This window comes from Lissotriton helveticus, chromosome 12 (assembly GCF_964261635.1).
Source record: "Lissotriton helveticus chromosome 12, aLisHel1.1, whole genome shotgun sequence".
Taxonomy (NCBI): Eukaryota; Metazoa; Chordata; class Amphibia; order Caudata; family Salamandridae; genus Lissotriton; species Lissotriton helveticus.
In genome coordinates, this window is record NC_136073.1 from 811,255,896 (window position 1) to 811,275,369 (window position 19,474).

Below are 19,474 nucleotides of genomic sequence, written 5' to 3' on the forward strand. Positions count from 1 at the left end.
GACTTTTAAAATTTTATCCGAGTTGAGCAAGAAACCGGAAAGCTCAGAAACCACTATAGATTGTAATACTTTTCAGGGATATTTCCTGGAAAAAGTGGAGAACATCATCTCGGAAATAAAAAGTAATACGGTGAATGGACCTGTTCTACATCTCGGTCCCCATAATCCCACGGACCGTACTATCATGGAGTTTCCAGAGATTGATGTGATGAGCTTGGAGCACTTGATGGGTAGAACTAAGTCTGGTTCCCCAGCAGATCCATGCCCCCCTAGCGTATTTCGTGTGGCACGTCCCATTCTGGAGGAGCGTATCATTTCTCTCCTTAATAGATCTTTAGAAACTGGGTACTTACCTGTTGAGATGGTGATGCTCTCGGTGCTGGATGAATTAAGAGGCATGGCTGATATCAAGAAACCGAGCGCCCTGATTCTTTTAGATCTGTCGGCGGCGTTCGACACTGTCAGCCATGCCCTGCTCCTGGAAAGACTTGACAACTTCGGGGGTTAAAGGTGTAGCTTTTAACTGGCTGAAATTCTTCCTCTCGGGAAGAACACAGAGGATACAACTGGGGGATTTGATATCAGACGTGGGGACTTTAGAGTGTGGGGTGCCTCAGGGCTCCGCACTGTCCCCACTACTGTTTAATCTCTACCTTCAACCTCTGATTGCATCTCTGGCCAGTATGGGCTGCAGAGTTTTTAACTACGCGGACGACACTCAGCTTGTACTGAGTGTCGATAACACTGAGGCGGCGCAGCTTCAAGCGCAGAATATCCTGAGGTTTACGGTCGGGTGGATGACGAGAAATCTGCTAAAGATTAATCCAGACAAGACTGAGGTACTGGTAATTCCATCTGCCACCTCACCTTGGAGCGATCTTTACTGGCCACAGGAGTTAGGGCCAACTCCGAAGCCAAGTGCAAATGTTAAGAGCTTGGGGATTAAGCTTGATTGTGATCTGTCAATGGGCAGCCAGATCTCTGCAGTTGTTGGGAGCTGCACGAACATCATCAGGCAGCTACGCAAGCTAGTACCCGTTCTTTCTCAGGCCACGCTGCGAACAATTGTAGCGGCGACCATTATGTCAAGAATAGACTATGGGAATGTCCTTTACTTAGGCCTCCCTAAAACTCTGATGAACAGATTGCAAGTTGTGATGAACGACGCGGCGCGACTGATTTTTAGACTCCCCAGAAGGACCAAGGCTTCTCCTCTATTACAGAGCCTACATTGGCTCCCCATAAAAGAGAGGGTAGAGTTCAAGAGTCTTTGCACAGCCCATAAGGTAATTTATGGCCATGCACCTGTTTATATTAGAGACCGTCTGGAGGTTTATAGTCCAAAAAGATCACTTAGATCTTCTAATTCTCAGTTGCTGATCTGCCCTCGGTACAAACTGGTAACCAAGGGAGGGAGAGCCTTCTCTGTGTTGGTCCCTCAGCTATGGAATAAGCTGCCTGAGGGGCTATGCAGAGAGGGGAATCTCCTACGGTTTAGAAAGTCCCTAAAGACATTGCTGTTTGGGAGGGTCCTGGGTGCAATGCAGGCTGGCTGCTGCACTGTCTCCTTGTATGATATGTAGTTATTGTATGAATTCCACCGATTTCCGAGCGCCTAGAGACCTGCAGGTGATTGGCGGGATACAAATCTAACATAACAATAACAATAACAAGATGTAGTATATATTTACCATTCTTAACTCCACATCTACATACATTATAACTACCTTACAGTGTACTGGTTAGGTTGTCGTATCAGTTGCAATTTTTTTGCATGTAATAGCTTGCAGGCGTTATAGTGAGAGGAGTGCCATTTATTAGGCTTATTTAGTTCCATGATTTAGTCAGTACCCAATATGGGGCAGGATGTTCCTCACTTTCTGTGATTCATGTTGTGAGGAATTTAATTTGCAAGTAAGAGTTTATGATCATGCTTAAACTTGGGCTATGCAATTATACGCTGAAGCCTCTAACTTACATGTGAGTGGGGGAGAGGAAAGATGAGTGTGGCTGTGTTGCCCACTATCAGCCTGTACATGAATGAATCGTGTGCACTGGTATACATGATGTTTGTGTCTGCTGCTCTCTCTACATTGGATCCTGTCTTTGTGGTATTCTCTATATAACTCTCTTTCTCTCACTGTCTCTCTCTTCCTCACTCTCTCACCAGGGGATGGAGATTGTCCAGACCATGAACAGTGACCCAGGACTGGCGGTAGGTACGTGAGGACCAGTTTCCCCTTCTTTTTGGGGTGAAGATTGTACAGTTGTGTGCTCTGTGCATGTGATTTCTTTGATTGACAGGAGTTTTGCTATGCTTCTAAGCAGCATTAGCTTTGTCTAGAGCATTGTTTGCCAAACTGTGGGTCGAGACCTGATTTTTGTTGGGCCGGGAAAGTCAGAGCAATAAATAAAGATGCCTGTAAATTCTATGTTTAGGTTGCCACACTTGCCAGTGATACAAAGACAGGTCAAACATCAGGCTGATTTATTCTTTTCAATTGGTGTTTACTTTTCTTTCTATGACTGCAAAGTGAGAGGAGTTTTTAAAGAGGATTATGTGACAATGGAGGATGTTGTTTTTTGCAATAAGCAACGAAATGTAAATACCTGTAAATGAACTGTATGCATCCAGCAGTCAAGAAAGCAAAGAAAATGGAGCACCTTTTTTGTAATTCTGAAGTATACTAGAAACAGATTTTAATAGGATTAAACCAAATCAATTCACTTACCTGGTGATGCACAAATGATAAATATTCACAGAAACCCGATTTCCACACATTATTATTTGTGTATTATATATTTTTATCAGTAAAACTGTCTTTGCAAATGTATTGGCCATTTCTACGGAAATATGCTGTGTGTAAATGACAATGCTCTACCACACAATGCTTTAGTTTCATTAAAAAAATCGCCCCGCCTCAAGTCTATTAAAGGTAGGTGGATGGCAAACGTTTGTTGTTTTAAAAGGTGGGTCATGGTTCTAAAATGTTTGGGAACCACTGATGTAGAGTGTTTTCAGATATACTCTAGCATCTGCAGAAGCAGGTCTAATTTTAAAATACGTCATTCTGGGTGCACAGCCTTAGTAAGGCGTATCATGTCTGCATACCCCATCTCGCTTATACATATGTGCATATCATGAAATATCGTGACATACGCTCACACATCAGTTGAAACTGCTCTCTTTATATACTCTCAGTCTATCTTTATTATAAGCTACATTTCGACCTCACCAGTGCCTCCTCTCAGAGGCTCGTTTTAATTGGAGCCATCCTTGATACAGTGTACGACGAATCCAGACATTTAGGCAATGATCCCGATGGCTCTTAGCATTCTTGACCCACTAGCTCACTGCATCCTGCTCACAGCCCATAACAGGTGGCATATGCAGGCTCTGCAGTTGCATCTGAAGTCTCAGTGGGCGCAGCACCAAATGAACCAGTCGGACTGCATCCAGGTATCGAAGGAGACTGCAAAAGATTTGCAGTGGTGGCTGCCTGTCTGCATTCAGACTGGCGGCAGAACCTTTCCCTACCCCACCTAGAGCTAATGGTGGTGACAGACACATCACTGCAAGGTTGGGGATGCTGTCTAGGAGTGGTAAATATCAGAGGACTCTAGTTTCCAACTAAGACCTGTCTCCGCACCAACCTGCTGGAATTGTGGCCATTCAGTTGGTGCTGAAACCCTTACTACCATACATCAAGGGTAGCAGGTTCAGGTCCTCGTGGACCACACCACTGCCATGTGGTATTGTAGCAAGCAGGGTGGGTGGGATCCTGTGCTCTGTAGCAGTAGGCCCTGTGCCTCTGGACCTGACTGAATTCTCTCGGCATCTCCCTGATCGGACACCACCTAGCAGGATCTTGAAACGCCAGGGTGGAAAAAACCCGCCGATGATGCCTAGTGGATCATGAATGGCAGCTACATCAGATGTGGCACAGGGCATCTTCCAACAATGGGTCAAGCTCTGGCTCGATTTGTTTTGCCACTGCCAAGAACGCTTTTGCGCGTTTGAGTTCCCAAGAAGCTCTTTACTGTAGACCTCTATTTATATAGAAAAACGAGGTGTCCACATTATTATGGTGATTGCTGAATATTCTGCATCTCAACATCTCGATGTCCCACAAAACCTCTAGAGACAGAATGATTAGCAAGTTTTCAAACACACAATGCACAAAATGGGGTTATGAAAAGAAATTCTACTTAAATTAAGATAGTGGTTCATAAAATATGAGAAATAATGTAAATGCATGTGCTCCAAAGCAAAAATGATCAGCACTATATGCTATTTCTTTCAACACTCAAACTGTCTTGTCGGTGGTTCAATGTTGTGATACGTATGTTATATCATGTTGAATTACGTATTTTTCTTGCGAACAAATGGGAATCAACATCTCACTGATTGGAGGGGAACAAAAACATTAAAGGGAAAAAATTACGTTTACAGGTAGGCATTAGATATAGGGCTACATTAAAACTAGATGCAATGGGTGATGCTTATTGATAGGATTAAGAGAAGAGAAAGGGCGAATGATTAGCAACAAAAGGTTAGTGTTCAAATTAGGACCACCGTAGGAGAAGGCTGAACAGCAGGGTGGGGAACAGGTTACGTATAAGGAGATGGTGAATGACAGGAAGTAGTGGCTGGTGGAAGGGTAAGGTGCATGGGTAAGCAATGCTGTAAAGAAGGTATGGCATGTCTCCATCATAAATAAAACAGTACGTCTGGCATTAGCGCCAGCGTATTGTCTTTGCTAATGACTGTTTTCTAAAATATATACATTTTTTAAACAAAAACCATAAAAATGGTGCCTGTCTACAACTTACATGTGCATGGACAGGCGATTGTCATTTAATTTTTTTGTAATAACGTTTTACGCATGCGCATGCACACTAGTGCGCACAAATTTACGTATTTTAATATTTTTGTAAATAAAGTTGAACAAAAACATTCAAACATGGCAGCCTTTCTGTGAGCATGCATACACAGGCTTAGCCATTTTGGATTGGGTTGAAACCCAATGTTCACATGTGATACTTATATGTATGCAAAGGCTCCCATTTTGAAATTGATTAAAAGCCCATTTTAAAACATGGCCACCACAAGCAGTGCAAGCAGGATGCAACACACTGCAAGCAGTGGCGAAGGCAGTAGCAGTGTCTGGGGTGCCACCATACCCTCAAAAATATTAACATACCTACAAGTAAAACATTGTTTTTAAACATTCCACAACAGCCCACAAGCCCCTGGTTCTAAAAGGGAATCTTTTCTTTGTGGATGACGGCATTGGGCCTGGGCAGAATGCCATCACTCAGAGAGAGAGAAACAAATGGTTCAAGTGGACTGACTCAAAGGCCAGGGTGTAAACTTGGTGGCCGAAAGCAAAATGTGAATGAAACTTGAACAGTCCAATAGATGAAGCGGGGTGTCTGAAAGCCACTTCTGGTATGTACTTTTTATGAAAATGTTTAACAAAAACACAAGGCCTTAACTCATATAAAACTAAAAGTATCATTGTGTCCTATTCATCCGCAGAGATGTGAGTGCCCATTGTGGTGCTAGCTGCATTTGTATGTCTGGTAATCTTTGTATTTACTGATATGCCAGGTCGACTTAGCCTCTTTCTTGTTCACAATATCAGGTGCACCAAAGATCCAAGCATGGGGGTCCTCCTTCCCATGGGACTTTTTGCAGTACAAGGTTGAGTCTATTCCATGTCCTGTGCCCTCATGCCCTTGTCTTCCTCTGGCAGGTTACACGGCCTTCAATGGTGTGGATTTTGAGGGCACCTTCCACGTGAATACGGTGACAGACGATGATTATGCTGGCTTCATCTTCAGCTATCAGGACAGCTCCAGCTTCTATGTGGTGATGTGGAAACAGACGGAACAGACATACTGGCAGTCCACGCCTTTCCGAGCCGTGGCGGAGCCTGGCCTGCAGCTGAAGGTCAGTGAGTATGCACTATGCACTGAATGACTGCCTGAGAATTAACTTTGCACTGCACTATGCACTGTAGGCACCTGCTTCTCTGTGGTGATGTGGGAACAGGCAGAGCAGACATACTGGCAGTCCATGCCTTTCCGAGCCGTAGCGGAGCCTGGTTTGCAGCTGAAGGTCAGTGAGTAGGCACTATGCACTGAATGACTGCCTGAGAATTAACTTTGCACTACACTATGCACTATAGGCGCCTGCTTCTCTGTGGTGATGTGGGAACAGGCAGAGCAGACCTACTGGCAGTCCACCCCTTTCCGAGCCGTGGCGGAGCCTGGTCTGCAGCTGAAGGTCAGTGAGTATGCACTATGCACTGAATGACTGCCTGAGAATTAACTTTGCACTGCACTATGCACTGTAGGCGCATGCTTCTCTGTGGTGATGTGGGAACAGGCAGAGCAGACATACTGGCAGTCCACTCCTTTCCGACTGTGGCAGAGCCTGGCCTGCAACTGAAGGTCAGTGAGTAGGCACTATGCACTGAATGATATAACTGACCGAGAACTAACTTTGCACTGCACTATGCACTGTATGCACCTGCTTCTTTGTGGTGATGTAGAAACAGACGGAACAGACATACTGGCAGTCCGCGCCTTTCCGAGCCGTGGCGGAGCCTGACCTGCAGCTGAAGGTCAGTGAGTAGGCATTATGCACTGAATGACTGCCTGAGAATTAACTTTGCACCACGCAATGCACTCTAGGCACCTTCTTCTCTGTGGTGATGTGGGAACAGGCAGAGCAGACATACTGGCAGTCCGCGGAGCCTGTCCTGCAGCTGAAGGTCAGTGAGTAGGCGCTATGCACTGAATGACATGACTGCCCGAGAATTAACTTTGCACTGCACTATAGGCAACTGTGGTGATGTGGAAATAGGCAGTCCATGACGGTCTGTACTGTGGCCGATAGCGAGTTGAAGTCCACGGCCTGTGCACAGACACTAAGCACTGTATGAATGCTAGCGAATGACCTGTGAGTATGCACACTCTACGAACGACTCACTATTCACTCCACTAACAGACACTATGCACTGCAAGTAGAACCCTTCGTGAACTGTATTAGGGAAGACATGCAAGCTATTACGGACTCTGTGCACTGTTCTAAGAACACACTTCATTGTATATGTGACGCGCTCTACATAGAATGAAGGAAACTTCATCCTGTACAAAAAACGTACTCCACACTGTATGGATAGAAGATGACGAATGGAATTTACACTCTATGGAGGATTCATAGTGCAGCAATAAAACACACATTTCTCTGTACGTAGAAGATATGCATTGCAAGAGTGACTTGCTGAGCATGTGTGAATGGCATACTATGCACTGTATGCCGGAATCATTGTGCATTGTGTTTATGACAAGCTATACACTAAAATGCGGAATGCAATATGCATTGAATTGATGAAAGTCACACCAACCACTATCTGAAGTACAACACACACTGCATGATGAACATACTAAGCACTGCATGTAGAGCATACAATGAAGTGTGTGGAAGGTTCATTATGCACTGTTTCTAGTCCCTGCAAGGAGGCCATACAATGCAGTGCATGATTGACACAATGCACAGTATGTGGGGCACGCTGATATGCTACGTATTGTGAAAAGGGCACACCATTTGTAGAACACAACATGCGTTGAGTGTTGGGGACATATTATGCATTGTGTTTGGGACCCGCTGTACTTCACGATGGACAGACTCTGCTGTCTGTGTGGGACACACTTTGCACTGCATGAAGGACACTAAAAGAGCTATTTGAGAATATCCTGCAGTTTATGGAACGCTCTAAGCACTGTATGTAGAACATAATAGGACTTCCAGGAATTTACTCAGGTACATGGGGCACATTATGTTCACTATAAAAAAACGCTGGTATTGTATGTGGGTGTCACTATGCACTTTACGAAGAGCACACTATGCAGTCAATGTAGGCTATTCTCTGCAGTAAGTAAAGGCTACAAAGAACTATCTGAAAGACAACACAGTGCACTGTATGTAGAACACACTAAGCGGTATATGTGTAACACTGTGCTCTACCTGAGGGTATGTAGAACAGACTAAGCGGTATATGTGTAACACTATGCTCTACCTGAGGGACACACTGAAATGTGTATGTCAGGGGGACTATTGACTGTATGAAGGACACACAACTGCACAAATGATACAGTTTGTCCTGCACCCTGTTCACAGCATGTGGGACACATGATCCTTGGGTGGGACACCATGTGCCCTGCATCAAGGACACTCAATGGACTGAATGTACAACTCACCAGTGCAATATATGCACTCTGTGGCTACTCGAGCACCCACTCCTCTGAGTAATGAACATATTAAGAACTGAAGGAGGTTCCGGCAACTACGGATCGCTGCTGGAGGGGCTGTGGCCTCTTGGGTGACTTTCGCCACATCTGGTGGGATTGTCCGATCATTAGACCTTTCTGGACCGAAATTCTATCTCATATCAAGGACATGTTGGGGTATCCGATTCCGGATTCACTGTCCTTTGTGGTCTTGGGACTCCGAGACCCGTTGTTGGAACATCAGACGAAAGCAGATAAACAAACTATGTGGCTGTGCCTAGGGGCAGCTAAACTAACGCTAGCTGCGGCTTGGAAGAGACCGACGGCCCCGGCAATATCATTATGGCACGCAAAGTTGTGGAGACTGATGAGCATGGAGAGAATGGCGGACATCTTCCTGGGCAACTTTAAGAACTTTAGGTTCCGCTGGGGACCCTTGGTTAGATTTTTGTCGAAGGGTTTGCCGTCTGCTGTTTGTCCATCGGCCCTGAGAGCACTTCACCTTTTCCAAGTCTAATTGCACGAATGCTGAGTATGTGACGAGAAATGTGACTGTGTGTTGGCGCCACCACCTGGGAGGGGAGGGGGGGCCGGGGAAGGGAGGGGGGGAGCGAGTTGGGGGGCTTTTGTTTTCTGGTGTTGCGGCACTGCAGCATGGAGGAAGGACTTTACCCGCTCGGGTATTACCTGTGACATTTCGTATGCCAGCTTTATCCCTCCTCAAGATAAATTCAGCGGAGCCACTGAGTAACGCCTTCTGATTGGAGCCCGCTCAGGCCCGTCTGCATGGACTCTGCTTCATAGGTCTTGCTGATGCGTGCGGCTTCTAAGGGTTGTCCCTGAAGCTCCTACAGGGCTCATGCTGGTACTGCTGTAATATTGCCGCCTGTTTTTTTTCTTCTGTCTGTCTTCCTTGTGTTCCATTTTGAAAATATAATAAAACCCACTTTTACAAAAAAAAAAAAAAAAAAAAAGAACTGAGGGAGGCCTATGAATAGAGGACACACTGCAGTTTGAAAATGTCTGTGGTGTAAGTACCTAGCAGACTTTCAGGAAGGTATATTAAATTAATATGATGCTTGTGGCATGTGTAGCTGGAGATACACATTCTGCGCATACTCTTTCTCTCTAGTGTTGGGCTCGGACGTGCGCAACTTGTTTTTTCTTATAAAAAGTCTTTCAAGTCACGAGGTGTCTCCACCTATTACTGCCAATGTTCATGGGCATTAACTTCATTGTTAGATTGTTTTTGCTCCGCAGTCGAGGTCAGCTGGTCTCTGTGCGCTCCAATTTGAGGTCACATGATATTATTGCCGGCTCCTCTGATCCATTACTTGTCATTAGAGTCTGCAGTCTCGCTTACTCTTCGGTTCCTCCAGTCGTGTATCCACTTCGACTCCGTTCTGCATTCTGTGACTTTTCTTCTATTTGGGGCTCAGCCCCTCTGGGCTACCATCACTTCTATTGGAACCGAAACCCGCGGAGTCGAGATCCACTGAGCTGAAACCCACTGAGCAACAAGCCTCTGAACCGAAACCCTCTTCGACACCCTCAGGTCTCTGCAAGGCCTCAGCTCTGACCAGACCGGCATCCACAGATACCTTCTATGTTACCTCTGAGGATCTTGACCAACCAAACAGCGCAAAGAACAGTTCGACGGCAGGCAGAAATGCACTCACATTCAGCCTGGCACAGGTCGGATCCTGGCCAGGCCTCCCCATGTACCCAAGGACCCAGTTCCTCAAAAGAGGAAGTTTTTCTGTGAACCCACTAGTGACATCTTTAAAGAGCTGGTGAAGGCACGAGTAGTCACTCCTAGAGTGGATAAAAAATATAAGACGTTTCCCTTGGACCCACCTTATATTAGGGGCCAGCTACCACTGACTCCTTAGTCGTACAATTGGCCAGAAAGTGCGAAAATTCCCACGGCACAGGAGATGGGCCCCTCCGGACCGGGAGAGTCACACGATTGATGCGGGTGGCAAGCGCGTTGCAGCACAGTCTACCACCAATTGACATATTGCCAATTCGACTGGGCATACCAGGATCAGATGGAAGACCTCATTCAGCATCTCCCTGGCCAATATAAACAAGCATTTACAATGCAACGGTTCCGCCTTACAAAAAGTTAGACGAAAGACATCCAATAGTAACACATTGACTAAAACATTCTTAAGAACATTAAACACACATTAGCAGTAAAGTCGACGACGGGACACAGAAAGCCTCAATAGCATTAAACACACATTAGCAGTAAAGTCCGATCAGTTTTGCAGCCGCCTGTAAATAAAATGCAAACAAAAAACCATCTTATGTTGACAATTTCAATAAAACATTGGCACAAAATAGCAATTACCTTATGAAAGCCGAGACAGCCTGAAAAACAAAGAAATAAACATAAGATTAGCAAAATAAACAAAATGCCTTACCTCTAACAGCAAAACAGCAGCATATCGGGACCAGTTCGTGCACAGCAGTGCACACAGCTGCACGGAGACGCCACGGGCCATATTGGACCTGAAAAACAAAGAAATAAAGATAAGATTAGCAAAATAAACAAAATGCCTTACCTGCAACAGCAAAACAGCAGCATACATACCAGTCGGAACAACTTCGTGCACAGCAGTGCACACAGCTGCACGGAGACGCCACGGGCCATATTGGACCTGAAAAAGAAAGAAATAAACATAAGATTAGCACAATAAACAAAATGCCTTACCTTTAACAGCAAAACAGAAGCATATCGGGACCAGTTCGTGCACAGAAGTGCACACAGCTGCACGGAGACGCTACGGGCCATATTGGACCTGAAAAAGAAAGAAATAAACATAAGATTAGCACAATAAACAAAATGCCTTACCTTTAACAGCAAAACAGAAGCATATCGGGACCAGTTCGTGCACAGCAGTGCACACAGCTGCACGGAGACACCACGGGCCATATTGGACCTGAAAAAGAAAGAAATAAACATAAGATTAGCACAATAAACAAAATGCCTTACCTGCAACAGCAAAACAGCAGCATACATACCAGTCGGAACAACTTCGTGCACAGCAGTGCACACAGCTGCACGGAGACGCCACGGGCCATATTGGACCTGAAAAAGAAAGAAATAAACATAAGATTAGCACAATAAACAAAATGCCTTACCTTTAACAGCAAAACAGCAGCATATCGGGACCAGTTCGTGCACAGCAGTGCACACAGCTGCACGGAGACACCACGGGCCATATTAGACCTGAAAAACAAAGAAATAAACATAACATTAGCAAAATAAACAAAATGCCTTACCTGCACCAGCAAAACAGCAGCATACATACCAGTCGGAACAACTTCGTGCACAGCAGTGCACACAGCTGCACGGAGACGCCACGGGCCATATTGGACCTGAAAAAGAAAGAAATAAACATAAGATTAGCACAATAAACAAAATGCCTTACCTTTAGCAGCAAAACAGAAGCATATCGGGACCAGTTCGTGCACAGCAGTGCACACAGCTGCACGGAGACACCACGGGCCATATTGGACCTGAAAAAGAAAGAAATAAACATAAGATTAGCACAATAAACAAAATGCCTTACCTTTAACAGCAAAGCAGAAGCATATCGGGACCAGTTCGTGCACAGAAGTGCACACAGCTGCACGGAGACGCTACGGGCCATATTGGACCTGAAAAAGAAAGAAATAAACATAAGATTAGCACAATAAACAAAATGCCTTACCTTTAACAGCAAAACAGAAGCATATCGGGACCAGTTCGTGCACAGCAGTGCACACAGCTGCACGGAGACACCACAGGCCATATTGGACCTGAAAAACAAAGAAATAAACATAAGATTAGCAAAATAAACAAAATGCCTTACCTCTAACAGCAAAACAGCAGCATACATACCAGTCGGAACAACTTTGTGCACAGCAGTGCACACAGCTGCACGGAGACGCCACGGGCCATATTGGACCTGAAAAACAAAGAAATAAACATAAGATTAGCAAAATAAACAAAATGCCTTACCTGCACCAGCAAAACAGCAGCATACATACCAGTCGGAACAACTTCGTGCACAGCAGTGCACACAGCTGCACGAAGATGGCACGGGCCATATTGGACCTAAAAAACAAAGAAATAAACATAAGATTAGCACAATAAACAAAATGCCTTACCTCTAACATCAAAACAGCAGCATGTCGGGACCAGTTCGTGCACAGCAGTGCACACAGCTGCACTGAGACGCCACGGGCCATATTGGACCTTAAAAACAAAGAAATAAACATAAGATTAGCAAAATAAACAAAATGCCTTACCTCTAACAGCAAAACAGCAGCATACATACAAGTCGGAACAACTTCGTGCACAGCAGTGCACACAGCTGCACTGAGACGCCACGGGCCATATTGGACCTGAAAAACAAAGAAATAAACATAAGATTAGCAAAATAAACAAAATGCCTTACCTCTAACAGCAAAACAGCAGCATATCGGGACCAGTTCGTGCACAGCAGTGCACCCAGCTGCACGGAGACGCCACGGGCCATATTGGACCTAAAAACACAGAAATAAACATAAGATTAGCAACATAAAATCATTAGTAAAGGGTCAGCATTAAACACACATTAGCATTAGTATTAACTAAAAATAAATATTTTAAAAAAGTCTTAGCTCTCATACTGGTAATGAACACAACAAAAACAAATGCCGTGACGAAAAAAGGGGCGGAGGGCGGGCGACGAAAGCCGTGACGAAAAAAGGGGCGGCAAACAAAAGCCGACAAAAACAAATGCCGTGACGAAAAAAGGGGCGGCAAACAAAAGCCGACAAAAACAAATGCCGTGACGAAAAAAGGGGCGAAGGGGCGGAAACAAAAGCCGACAAAAACAAATGCCGTGACGAAAAAAGGGGCGAAGGGGCGGTGACGAAAAAAGGGGCGGCAAACAAAAGCCGACAAAAACAAATGCCGTGACGAAAAAAGGGGCGAAGGGGCGGCTGACGAAAGAAGGGGGCGGGACTTAAAAAAAGGCACGGGAACGCCCCCGATTCGCGTCCGGACGGGCAAGAGTGACGGACAGCAATGTCTGCCAATGTCTAGCCTCCATTTATGGAGCTAGCCAATGGTAGACTAAGGCGGGACATTGGCACATAATGTAGATCAACAGATTTCGCCTGCGCGAACGCTGCTGCGCAGCGGACGCCAGGCGAAACCTAAAAAACATAGTGTCAGGAGTTGGAAAGATAATTACCAACATCCGGTGTGCCTTGGATGCAGCAGATACTGCTGCTAGAGGCCTTAACACCAGTGTCCCTCTCCGCCTTTAAGCCAAAGGTGCAACAACATCTCCTCAACAGGCCTTTTGATGGGGAGCACCTCATCTGCATGCAAGTAAATGACATGCTGGAAAAGATTCAGAAAGTCACTGAAACGGCCAAAGCCATGGGCATCTTTCAAACCGCATCTGTCCAAGGCTCCTTTTGACGATCACAATACCGGGGCGGACCAAAGACTCCTACACCCAAAACTCCCACATCCTTCTCCATACAACAGTAGCAGCAGACACCCTCTCGGGGTTACAACAGGGGAAGATGTAAGGGATAAAATGGGAAATAATGGCAGGGGAATGCGGAGAGCCCCCAAAGGGGCATCGCTTGCCAAACAGTGACTCCCTCCTTCTTCCCCCGACCACACAACACCCGTTGGGGGACTGTTGCATGAGCTCCTGTCCCAATGGACAGAAATCACCTCCCACCAAGGGGTTGTAAACATAAAATGGAAAATGTATTGTTTAGAACTCACGGAAACACCACCACATGTCGCCCCCCACAGAAACAGACTTTCCCTGGGACATCAGCGTCTGCTCCAAGAGGAGAATCATGCGCTACTCACCAAGGGGGCCATAGAACAGGTGCTGTCACAACACTGTGGCAAAGGGGTGTACTCCCCATACTTTCTGTTCCCCATAAAAGACAGGTCCCTAAGATGCATCCTTGACCTCAGGCCCCTTAACAAGTATAAACTATTGCAGCACTTCCACATGGTAACACTCCACGATGTCATCCCTCGTCTACAATAAGGCAACTTCATGACTGCACTCGATCTGAAGGGTGCCTACTTCCACATACCCATCCACCCTGCAAATTGTAAATTCCTGCGGTTTGTGGTAAGTGGAAGGCATTATCAATCCAAAGTGCTACTTTTCAGGGATTTACCATAGCCCCCACAGTGTTCACCAATTGTCTTGCAGTGGTAGCCCCACACCTCAAAAGCAACAGCTTCCATGTCTTCCCTTAGGTGGACGACTGGCTGATTAAGAGCAAAATGCTGCAGCAATGCTGAGCGCACACTCAGGCCACCATAAATCTTCTCCACAGTCTAGGTTTTACTATCAATGAAACCAAATCCCACCTCCAACCCCATGAATTATGGCCTTTCCTCAGGGCCATACCTGACTCCCACTTGGGGAAAACATACCCCAGGCCTGCAAGGGTGAGACGTTCCAAGCATGACTACCTCTTTTTCAGCCAGATTGCCAGGTAACAGTCAGGAAAATAATGTGTTTGCTTGGCATGATGGCATCCTGTATCACCACATTTGCACAAGCCAGGTTACGCATGCGTCCATTGCAACAGTGCCCAGTGGTCACAAGCAGAGGGTCATTGGGAGGATCTAGTGTTGATCTGGGGCCGTACTTGTTCTCTGCAGGGGTGGAGTACCGACACCCTGTTGCAGGGACTGCCCTTCCTCAACCCAATTCCTTAAGAGACCGTAACCACAGATGCGTCGTTCACTGGCTCTGGAGTGGGCTTACAGTACCGGACTATCCAAGGTGTGTGGACCCCTGTGCATTAGGAACTCCACATCAACCACATAGAGTTGCTTGCTTTCCAACTGGCCCTCAAAGCTTTCCTTCCACTCTTCCAACAGAAGTTAGTCTTAGTCCGGACTGACACCACGACTGCCATGTTTTGCCTTCAAAAATAGTGTGGAACGCATTCACTCCATTTGTCTGTTTTAGCCCAGAGCAATTGTCGGTGTGCGTTCTCTTCCAGGGGATACTCATCAAAGTCATAAGCACTGAATAGTCCCGCCCACGTGCTGGGACCCCGGAGCAATAGCCAATAATATGCATATATATATATATATATATATATATATATATATATGCAAATATATATATATATATATGTCTCTCTTTCACAGTTGTCCAAAAACGAAACGTGCACTCCCACAGTGGATAACTTCAACACAAGTTTATTATTTGCAGGAGCATACAACTGTGCTTCCATGACGGAATCAAACTTTCTGCCTGATGCGTTTCAAGCCTCCTGGCTCTTGTTCACAGGCTGAGACCAAACCGGAACCAAGTCATTTACGGCATTTTATTCCCTGTGTTAGAATCACAGGTGACTTCAATATATCGCCGTGCACTATGGGATTTGAAGTGCATCAATTGGTATAACCCTCCAGTGGGTCTGTTCCGTTTGGCATAATTACTCACAATCTCTAGCCCTCCGGTGGGCCTTCAGGCATGAAAGAACAGTCCAAATTAGTGTCCACTGTGGCTACATGGAGGTGATGAACAGTTCAGTGCCCCGCAGCTCCGAACTTTGTTTCTCGGGCGGTGCACATTTCACGGCGGGACGGCCGTTGCTATCTCTTTCACAGTTGTCCAAAAACGAAACGTGCACTCCCACAGTGGATAACTTCAACACAAGTTTATTATTTGCAGGAGCATACAACTGTGCTTTCATGCCGGAATCAAACTTTCTGCCTGACGCGTTTCAAGCCTCCTGGCTCTTGTTCACAGGCTGAGACCAAACCGGAACCAGTCATTTACGACAGGGCTAGAGATTGTGAGTAATTATGCCAAACGGAACAGACCCACCGGATGGTTATACCAATTGATGCACTTCAAATCCCATAGTGCACAGCGATATATTTAAGTCACCTGTGATTCTAACACAGGGAATAAAATGCCGTAAATGACTTGGTTCCGGTTTGGTCTCAGCCTGTGAACAAGAGCCAGGAGGCATGAAACGCGTCAGGCAGAAAGTTTGATTCCGGCATGAAAGCACAGTTGTATGCTCCTGCAAATAATAAACCTGTGTTGAAGTTATCCACTGTGGGAGTGCACGTTTCGTTTTTGGACAACCGTGAAAGAGATAGCAACGGCCGTCCCGCCGTGAAATGTGCACCGCCCGAGAAACGAAGTTCGGAGCTGCGGGGGCACTGAACTGTTCATCGCCTCCATGTAGCCGCAGTGGACACTAATTTGGACTGTTCTTTCATGCCTGAAGGCCCACCGGAGGGCTAAAGATTGTGAGTAATTATGCCAAACGGAACAGACCCACTGGAGGGTTATGCCAATTGATGCACTTCAAATCCCAAAGTGCACGGCGATATATTGAAGTCACCTGTGATTCTAACACAGGGAATAAAATGCCGTAAATGACTTGGTTCTGGTGGGGAGGGAAGTGTCCATTTCTACCTGGAAGAGTGGACCAAAATCACACTAGACAAGTGGGTGCTCAATATTGTGAAGAATGGGTACTCCATTAGGTTCAAGTCCCCTCCACCTTCTATTCCTCCTCAAAAGACTGTCACCCATCGCATAAATCTTCTGAGAGAAGAGGTGTCCGCTCTACTCCTAAAGGAGGCCATCGAGGAGGTCCCATGGCATCAACGTCAGCAGGGGATCTACTCCCGATATTTTTGGGTGCCAAAGAAAGGTCCAAACACGGAGTTCAGGCCTATACACAGCCTATACACAGCGCCAGGACACCTCCGGGTAACAGTGCGCTTTAAAAATGTGAAAAATAAATAAATAAATATACTAGATCTTAGGCTTCTCAACAAGTTCATTATAAGAGAGGTTCAGAATGCTGGCATTATATCAAATAATCCCACTTCTACATCAAGGGGACTTGGTGTGTTCCATGGATCATCAAGATGCCTATTTCCACATCCCAATCTCTCCAAAGCATCGAAAGTTTCTAAGGTTTCGCATCCAGTCAGACCACTTCCAGGTCACTGTCCTGCCCTTCGGTCTGAAGTCAGCTCCTCACACACTCTCAAAGTGCATGGCAGTAGTAGCTGCTTTCTTGAGGAAGAAGCAAATTTTCGTCTACCCTTACCTAGACGACTGGCTTCTCAAGAGCGCGTCTCCAACTCTTCTACGGCAGCACCTCGCGTACTGCATTCAGAAACTACATCAGCTGGGTCTGCACGTCAATTTAAAAAAAATTCATCCTCAATCCGACACAGACAATACATTATCTAGGCGCCACGTTGGACACAGTAAAACGCAAGAGCGTATCCTTCGGAGGAGAGACTATCATCCATTCTCCACAAGTGTCAGGCTCTCCTGAAGATACCCCAGCCCACGGCCAGGCAGGTTTCATCTCTACTGGGTTCGATGGACTTGTAAATTTTTCTAGTCCCAAACGCAAGACTTCACATGAGACCTCTAGAGCAGAGTTCTTCAGGGGGGCGCGACACCGTCTCAGGGGGGGCGCGCGCTCCTCCGTAAATCTCACCTTTGTCCTCTACTGATTGAAGAAACAAATGGCAGAGTGGAGCTGCAGGGGCCAGAAGAAGGGGTGAAAACCATGAAAGCCTCATTAACAAGAAAAAGGTCTTTTAAAGACCTGTGAAATACTTGCGGCTGTGTGCAAGGGAAGCTGTCTCATCCAGGCTGCCACACACTGGGTTTGGGGCGCGGGGGGCTATCCTAGTTAATTCCTACAGCTGAAATGCTTTAGCTGCAGTGGGAGGCAAGGAGCCCCCTTTTCTAAAACTGAAAGCAACTATTTCAGAGCAGAGGAGACTCCTTGCCTCACACTGCAGATGAAATGAATGTCTGTTACTTGCTTTCAGTTTTAGCAGAGAAGGCTTCCTTCCTCCCACTGCTGCTGAAGTATTTCAGCTCTAGGAATGTAACCCCGTCCAGTGAGGGGCAGCTCTTCCCAGAAAGGCGACAATGTTGCTTTTTAAATTACACTGGCAGGAGCACAATGATCACAGGGCTAAAAGGGATTTAAGTTGCCAAAAGACAAATCCCAGTCAGTTTTTTAAACAGCCTGCAAATTGCTTCTCTTGACACTAAATATGGGTTATAAAGAAGTATGTATTAATTTATGATGTGACTTTTCTGTCTTTATTCCCTTTTATTATCAGTCATATCATTCAGGCAGCCCTAAAACACAATTTAAAGTGCTCTCTATTTATATTTGCTGTTCTGAGTATGCACAGATAAGGGCTGCAAATAGAGCTTTAGGTGACTCCTTATTTTTGTACCACCTGGGACATCAAAATAATGAGCTGGCTACTGGAATCATAAAACTGGAAATTTGTTGCAAGATCAGCCCAGTATTTATTTCCTCCACCCTCGATCCCTGGTTAATGCCATAATTGCAATAGCAATAGTTTAACATATCTGAAACCCTGCGCTGCCGTTAATAGCATGCTGAGTTACTGCAAGTGTCTGGGAATGCACCCTGCATTCAGACAACTTGCTCCTTATTCTCGCCCTTCACTTTCATGCTCACCCAGCACTCACAGCGATCACAATTCCCTCATACTGACCCCCATGCATTCACCCTGCACTCAGTGATCACTCTGCTCTGACAATGCACTTCCGCGGTTTTCCCTGTACCTCAACCTGTAGCCACACAAGCACACTACACACCCTGCACTCATGTGACACTTCACTCACCTGTCCCCCTCACTGCTCAATCTGCAATCTCACTTAAACAAGCCCATCACTAACCATGCATTCATTAGTCCTACTCTGCACTAACATGCACAACCAAATTCATATGGTCACCTCAGTCACCCTGCAGTCACTCCACTTACCCTACTCTTACACTGTCGCAAACCTCACTGTGCACTCACATGAGCACTCCTGCCACCCTCACAGCACAGAGGGTTAATGTGCCTGCTACAAAGAAGGTGTACCATGCAGATCAAAGAACTGAGGGGCATATGTTCAAGGAAGTTGCGGAGTGAGGCGTTAGCAGTCATGGGTTAAAGCCTCTCTCCGCCACTTCAGAAACGGAAGGCTGCACCATATTTACAACAATATGGTGCAGCCTTGCGTTTCCCCTGCGCTGGCACTACACTTAGCAGTGTAGCGCCAATGCAGACACCATTGCGCCATAGTGCAAGGGTGTCTGGGTGCAAGGA

At 46.0% G+C, this 19,474-nt stretch overlaps 1 protein-coding gene across 1 annotated transcript in view; it reads left to right on the forward strand.

Moving 5' to 3' along the window:
• THBS3 (thrombospondin 3) overlaps nt 1-19,474 on the forward strand; it is a 189,301-nt gene that overhangs the window by 145,588 nt on the left and 24,239 nt on the right. Inside the window, exons 19-20 of the mRNA XM_078671378.1 lie at nt 2,171-2,219; nt 5,760-5,956. Coding sequence (XP_078527504.1) covers nt 2,171-2,219; nt 5,760-5,956 — 246 coding nt within the window. The remainder of the gene's footprint in view (nt 1-2,170; nt 2,220-5,759; nt 5,957-19,474) is intronic.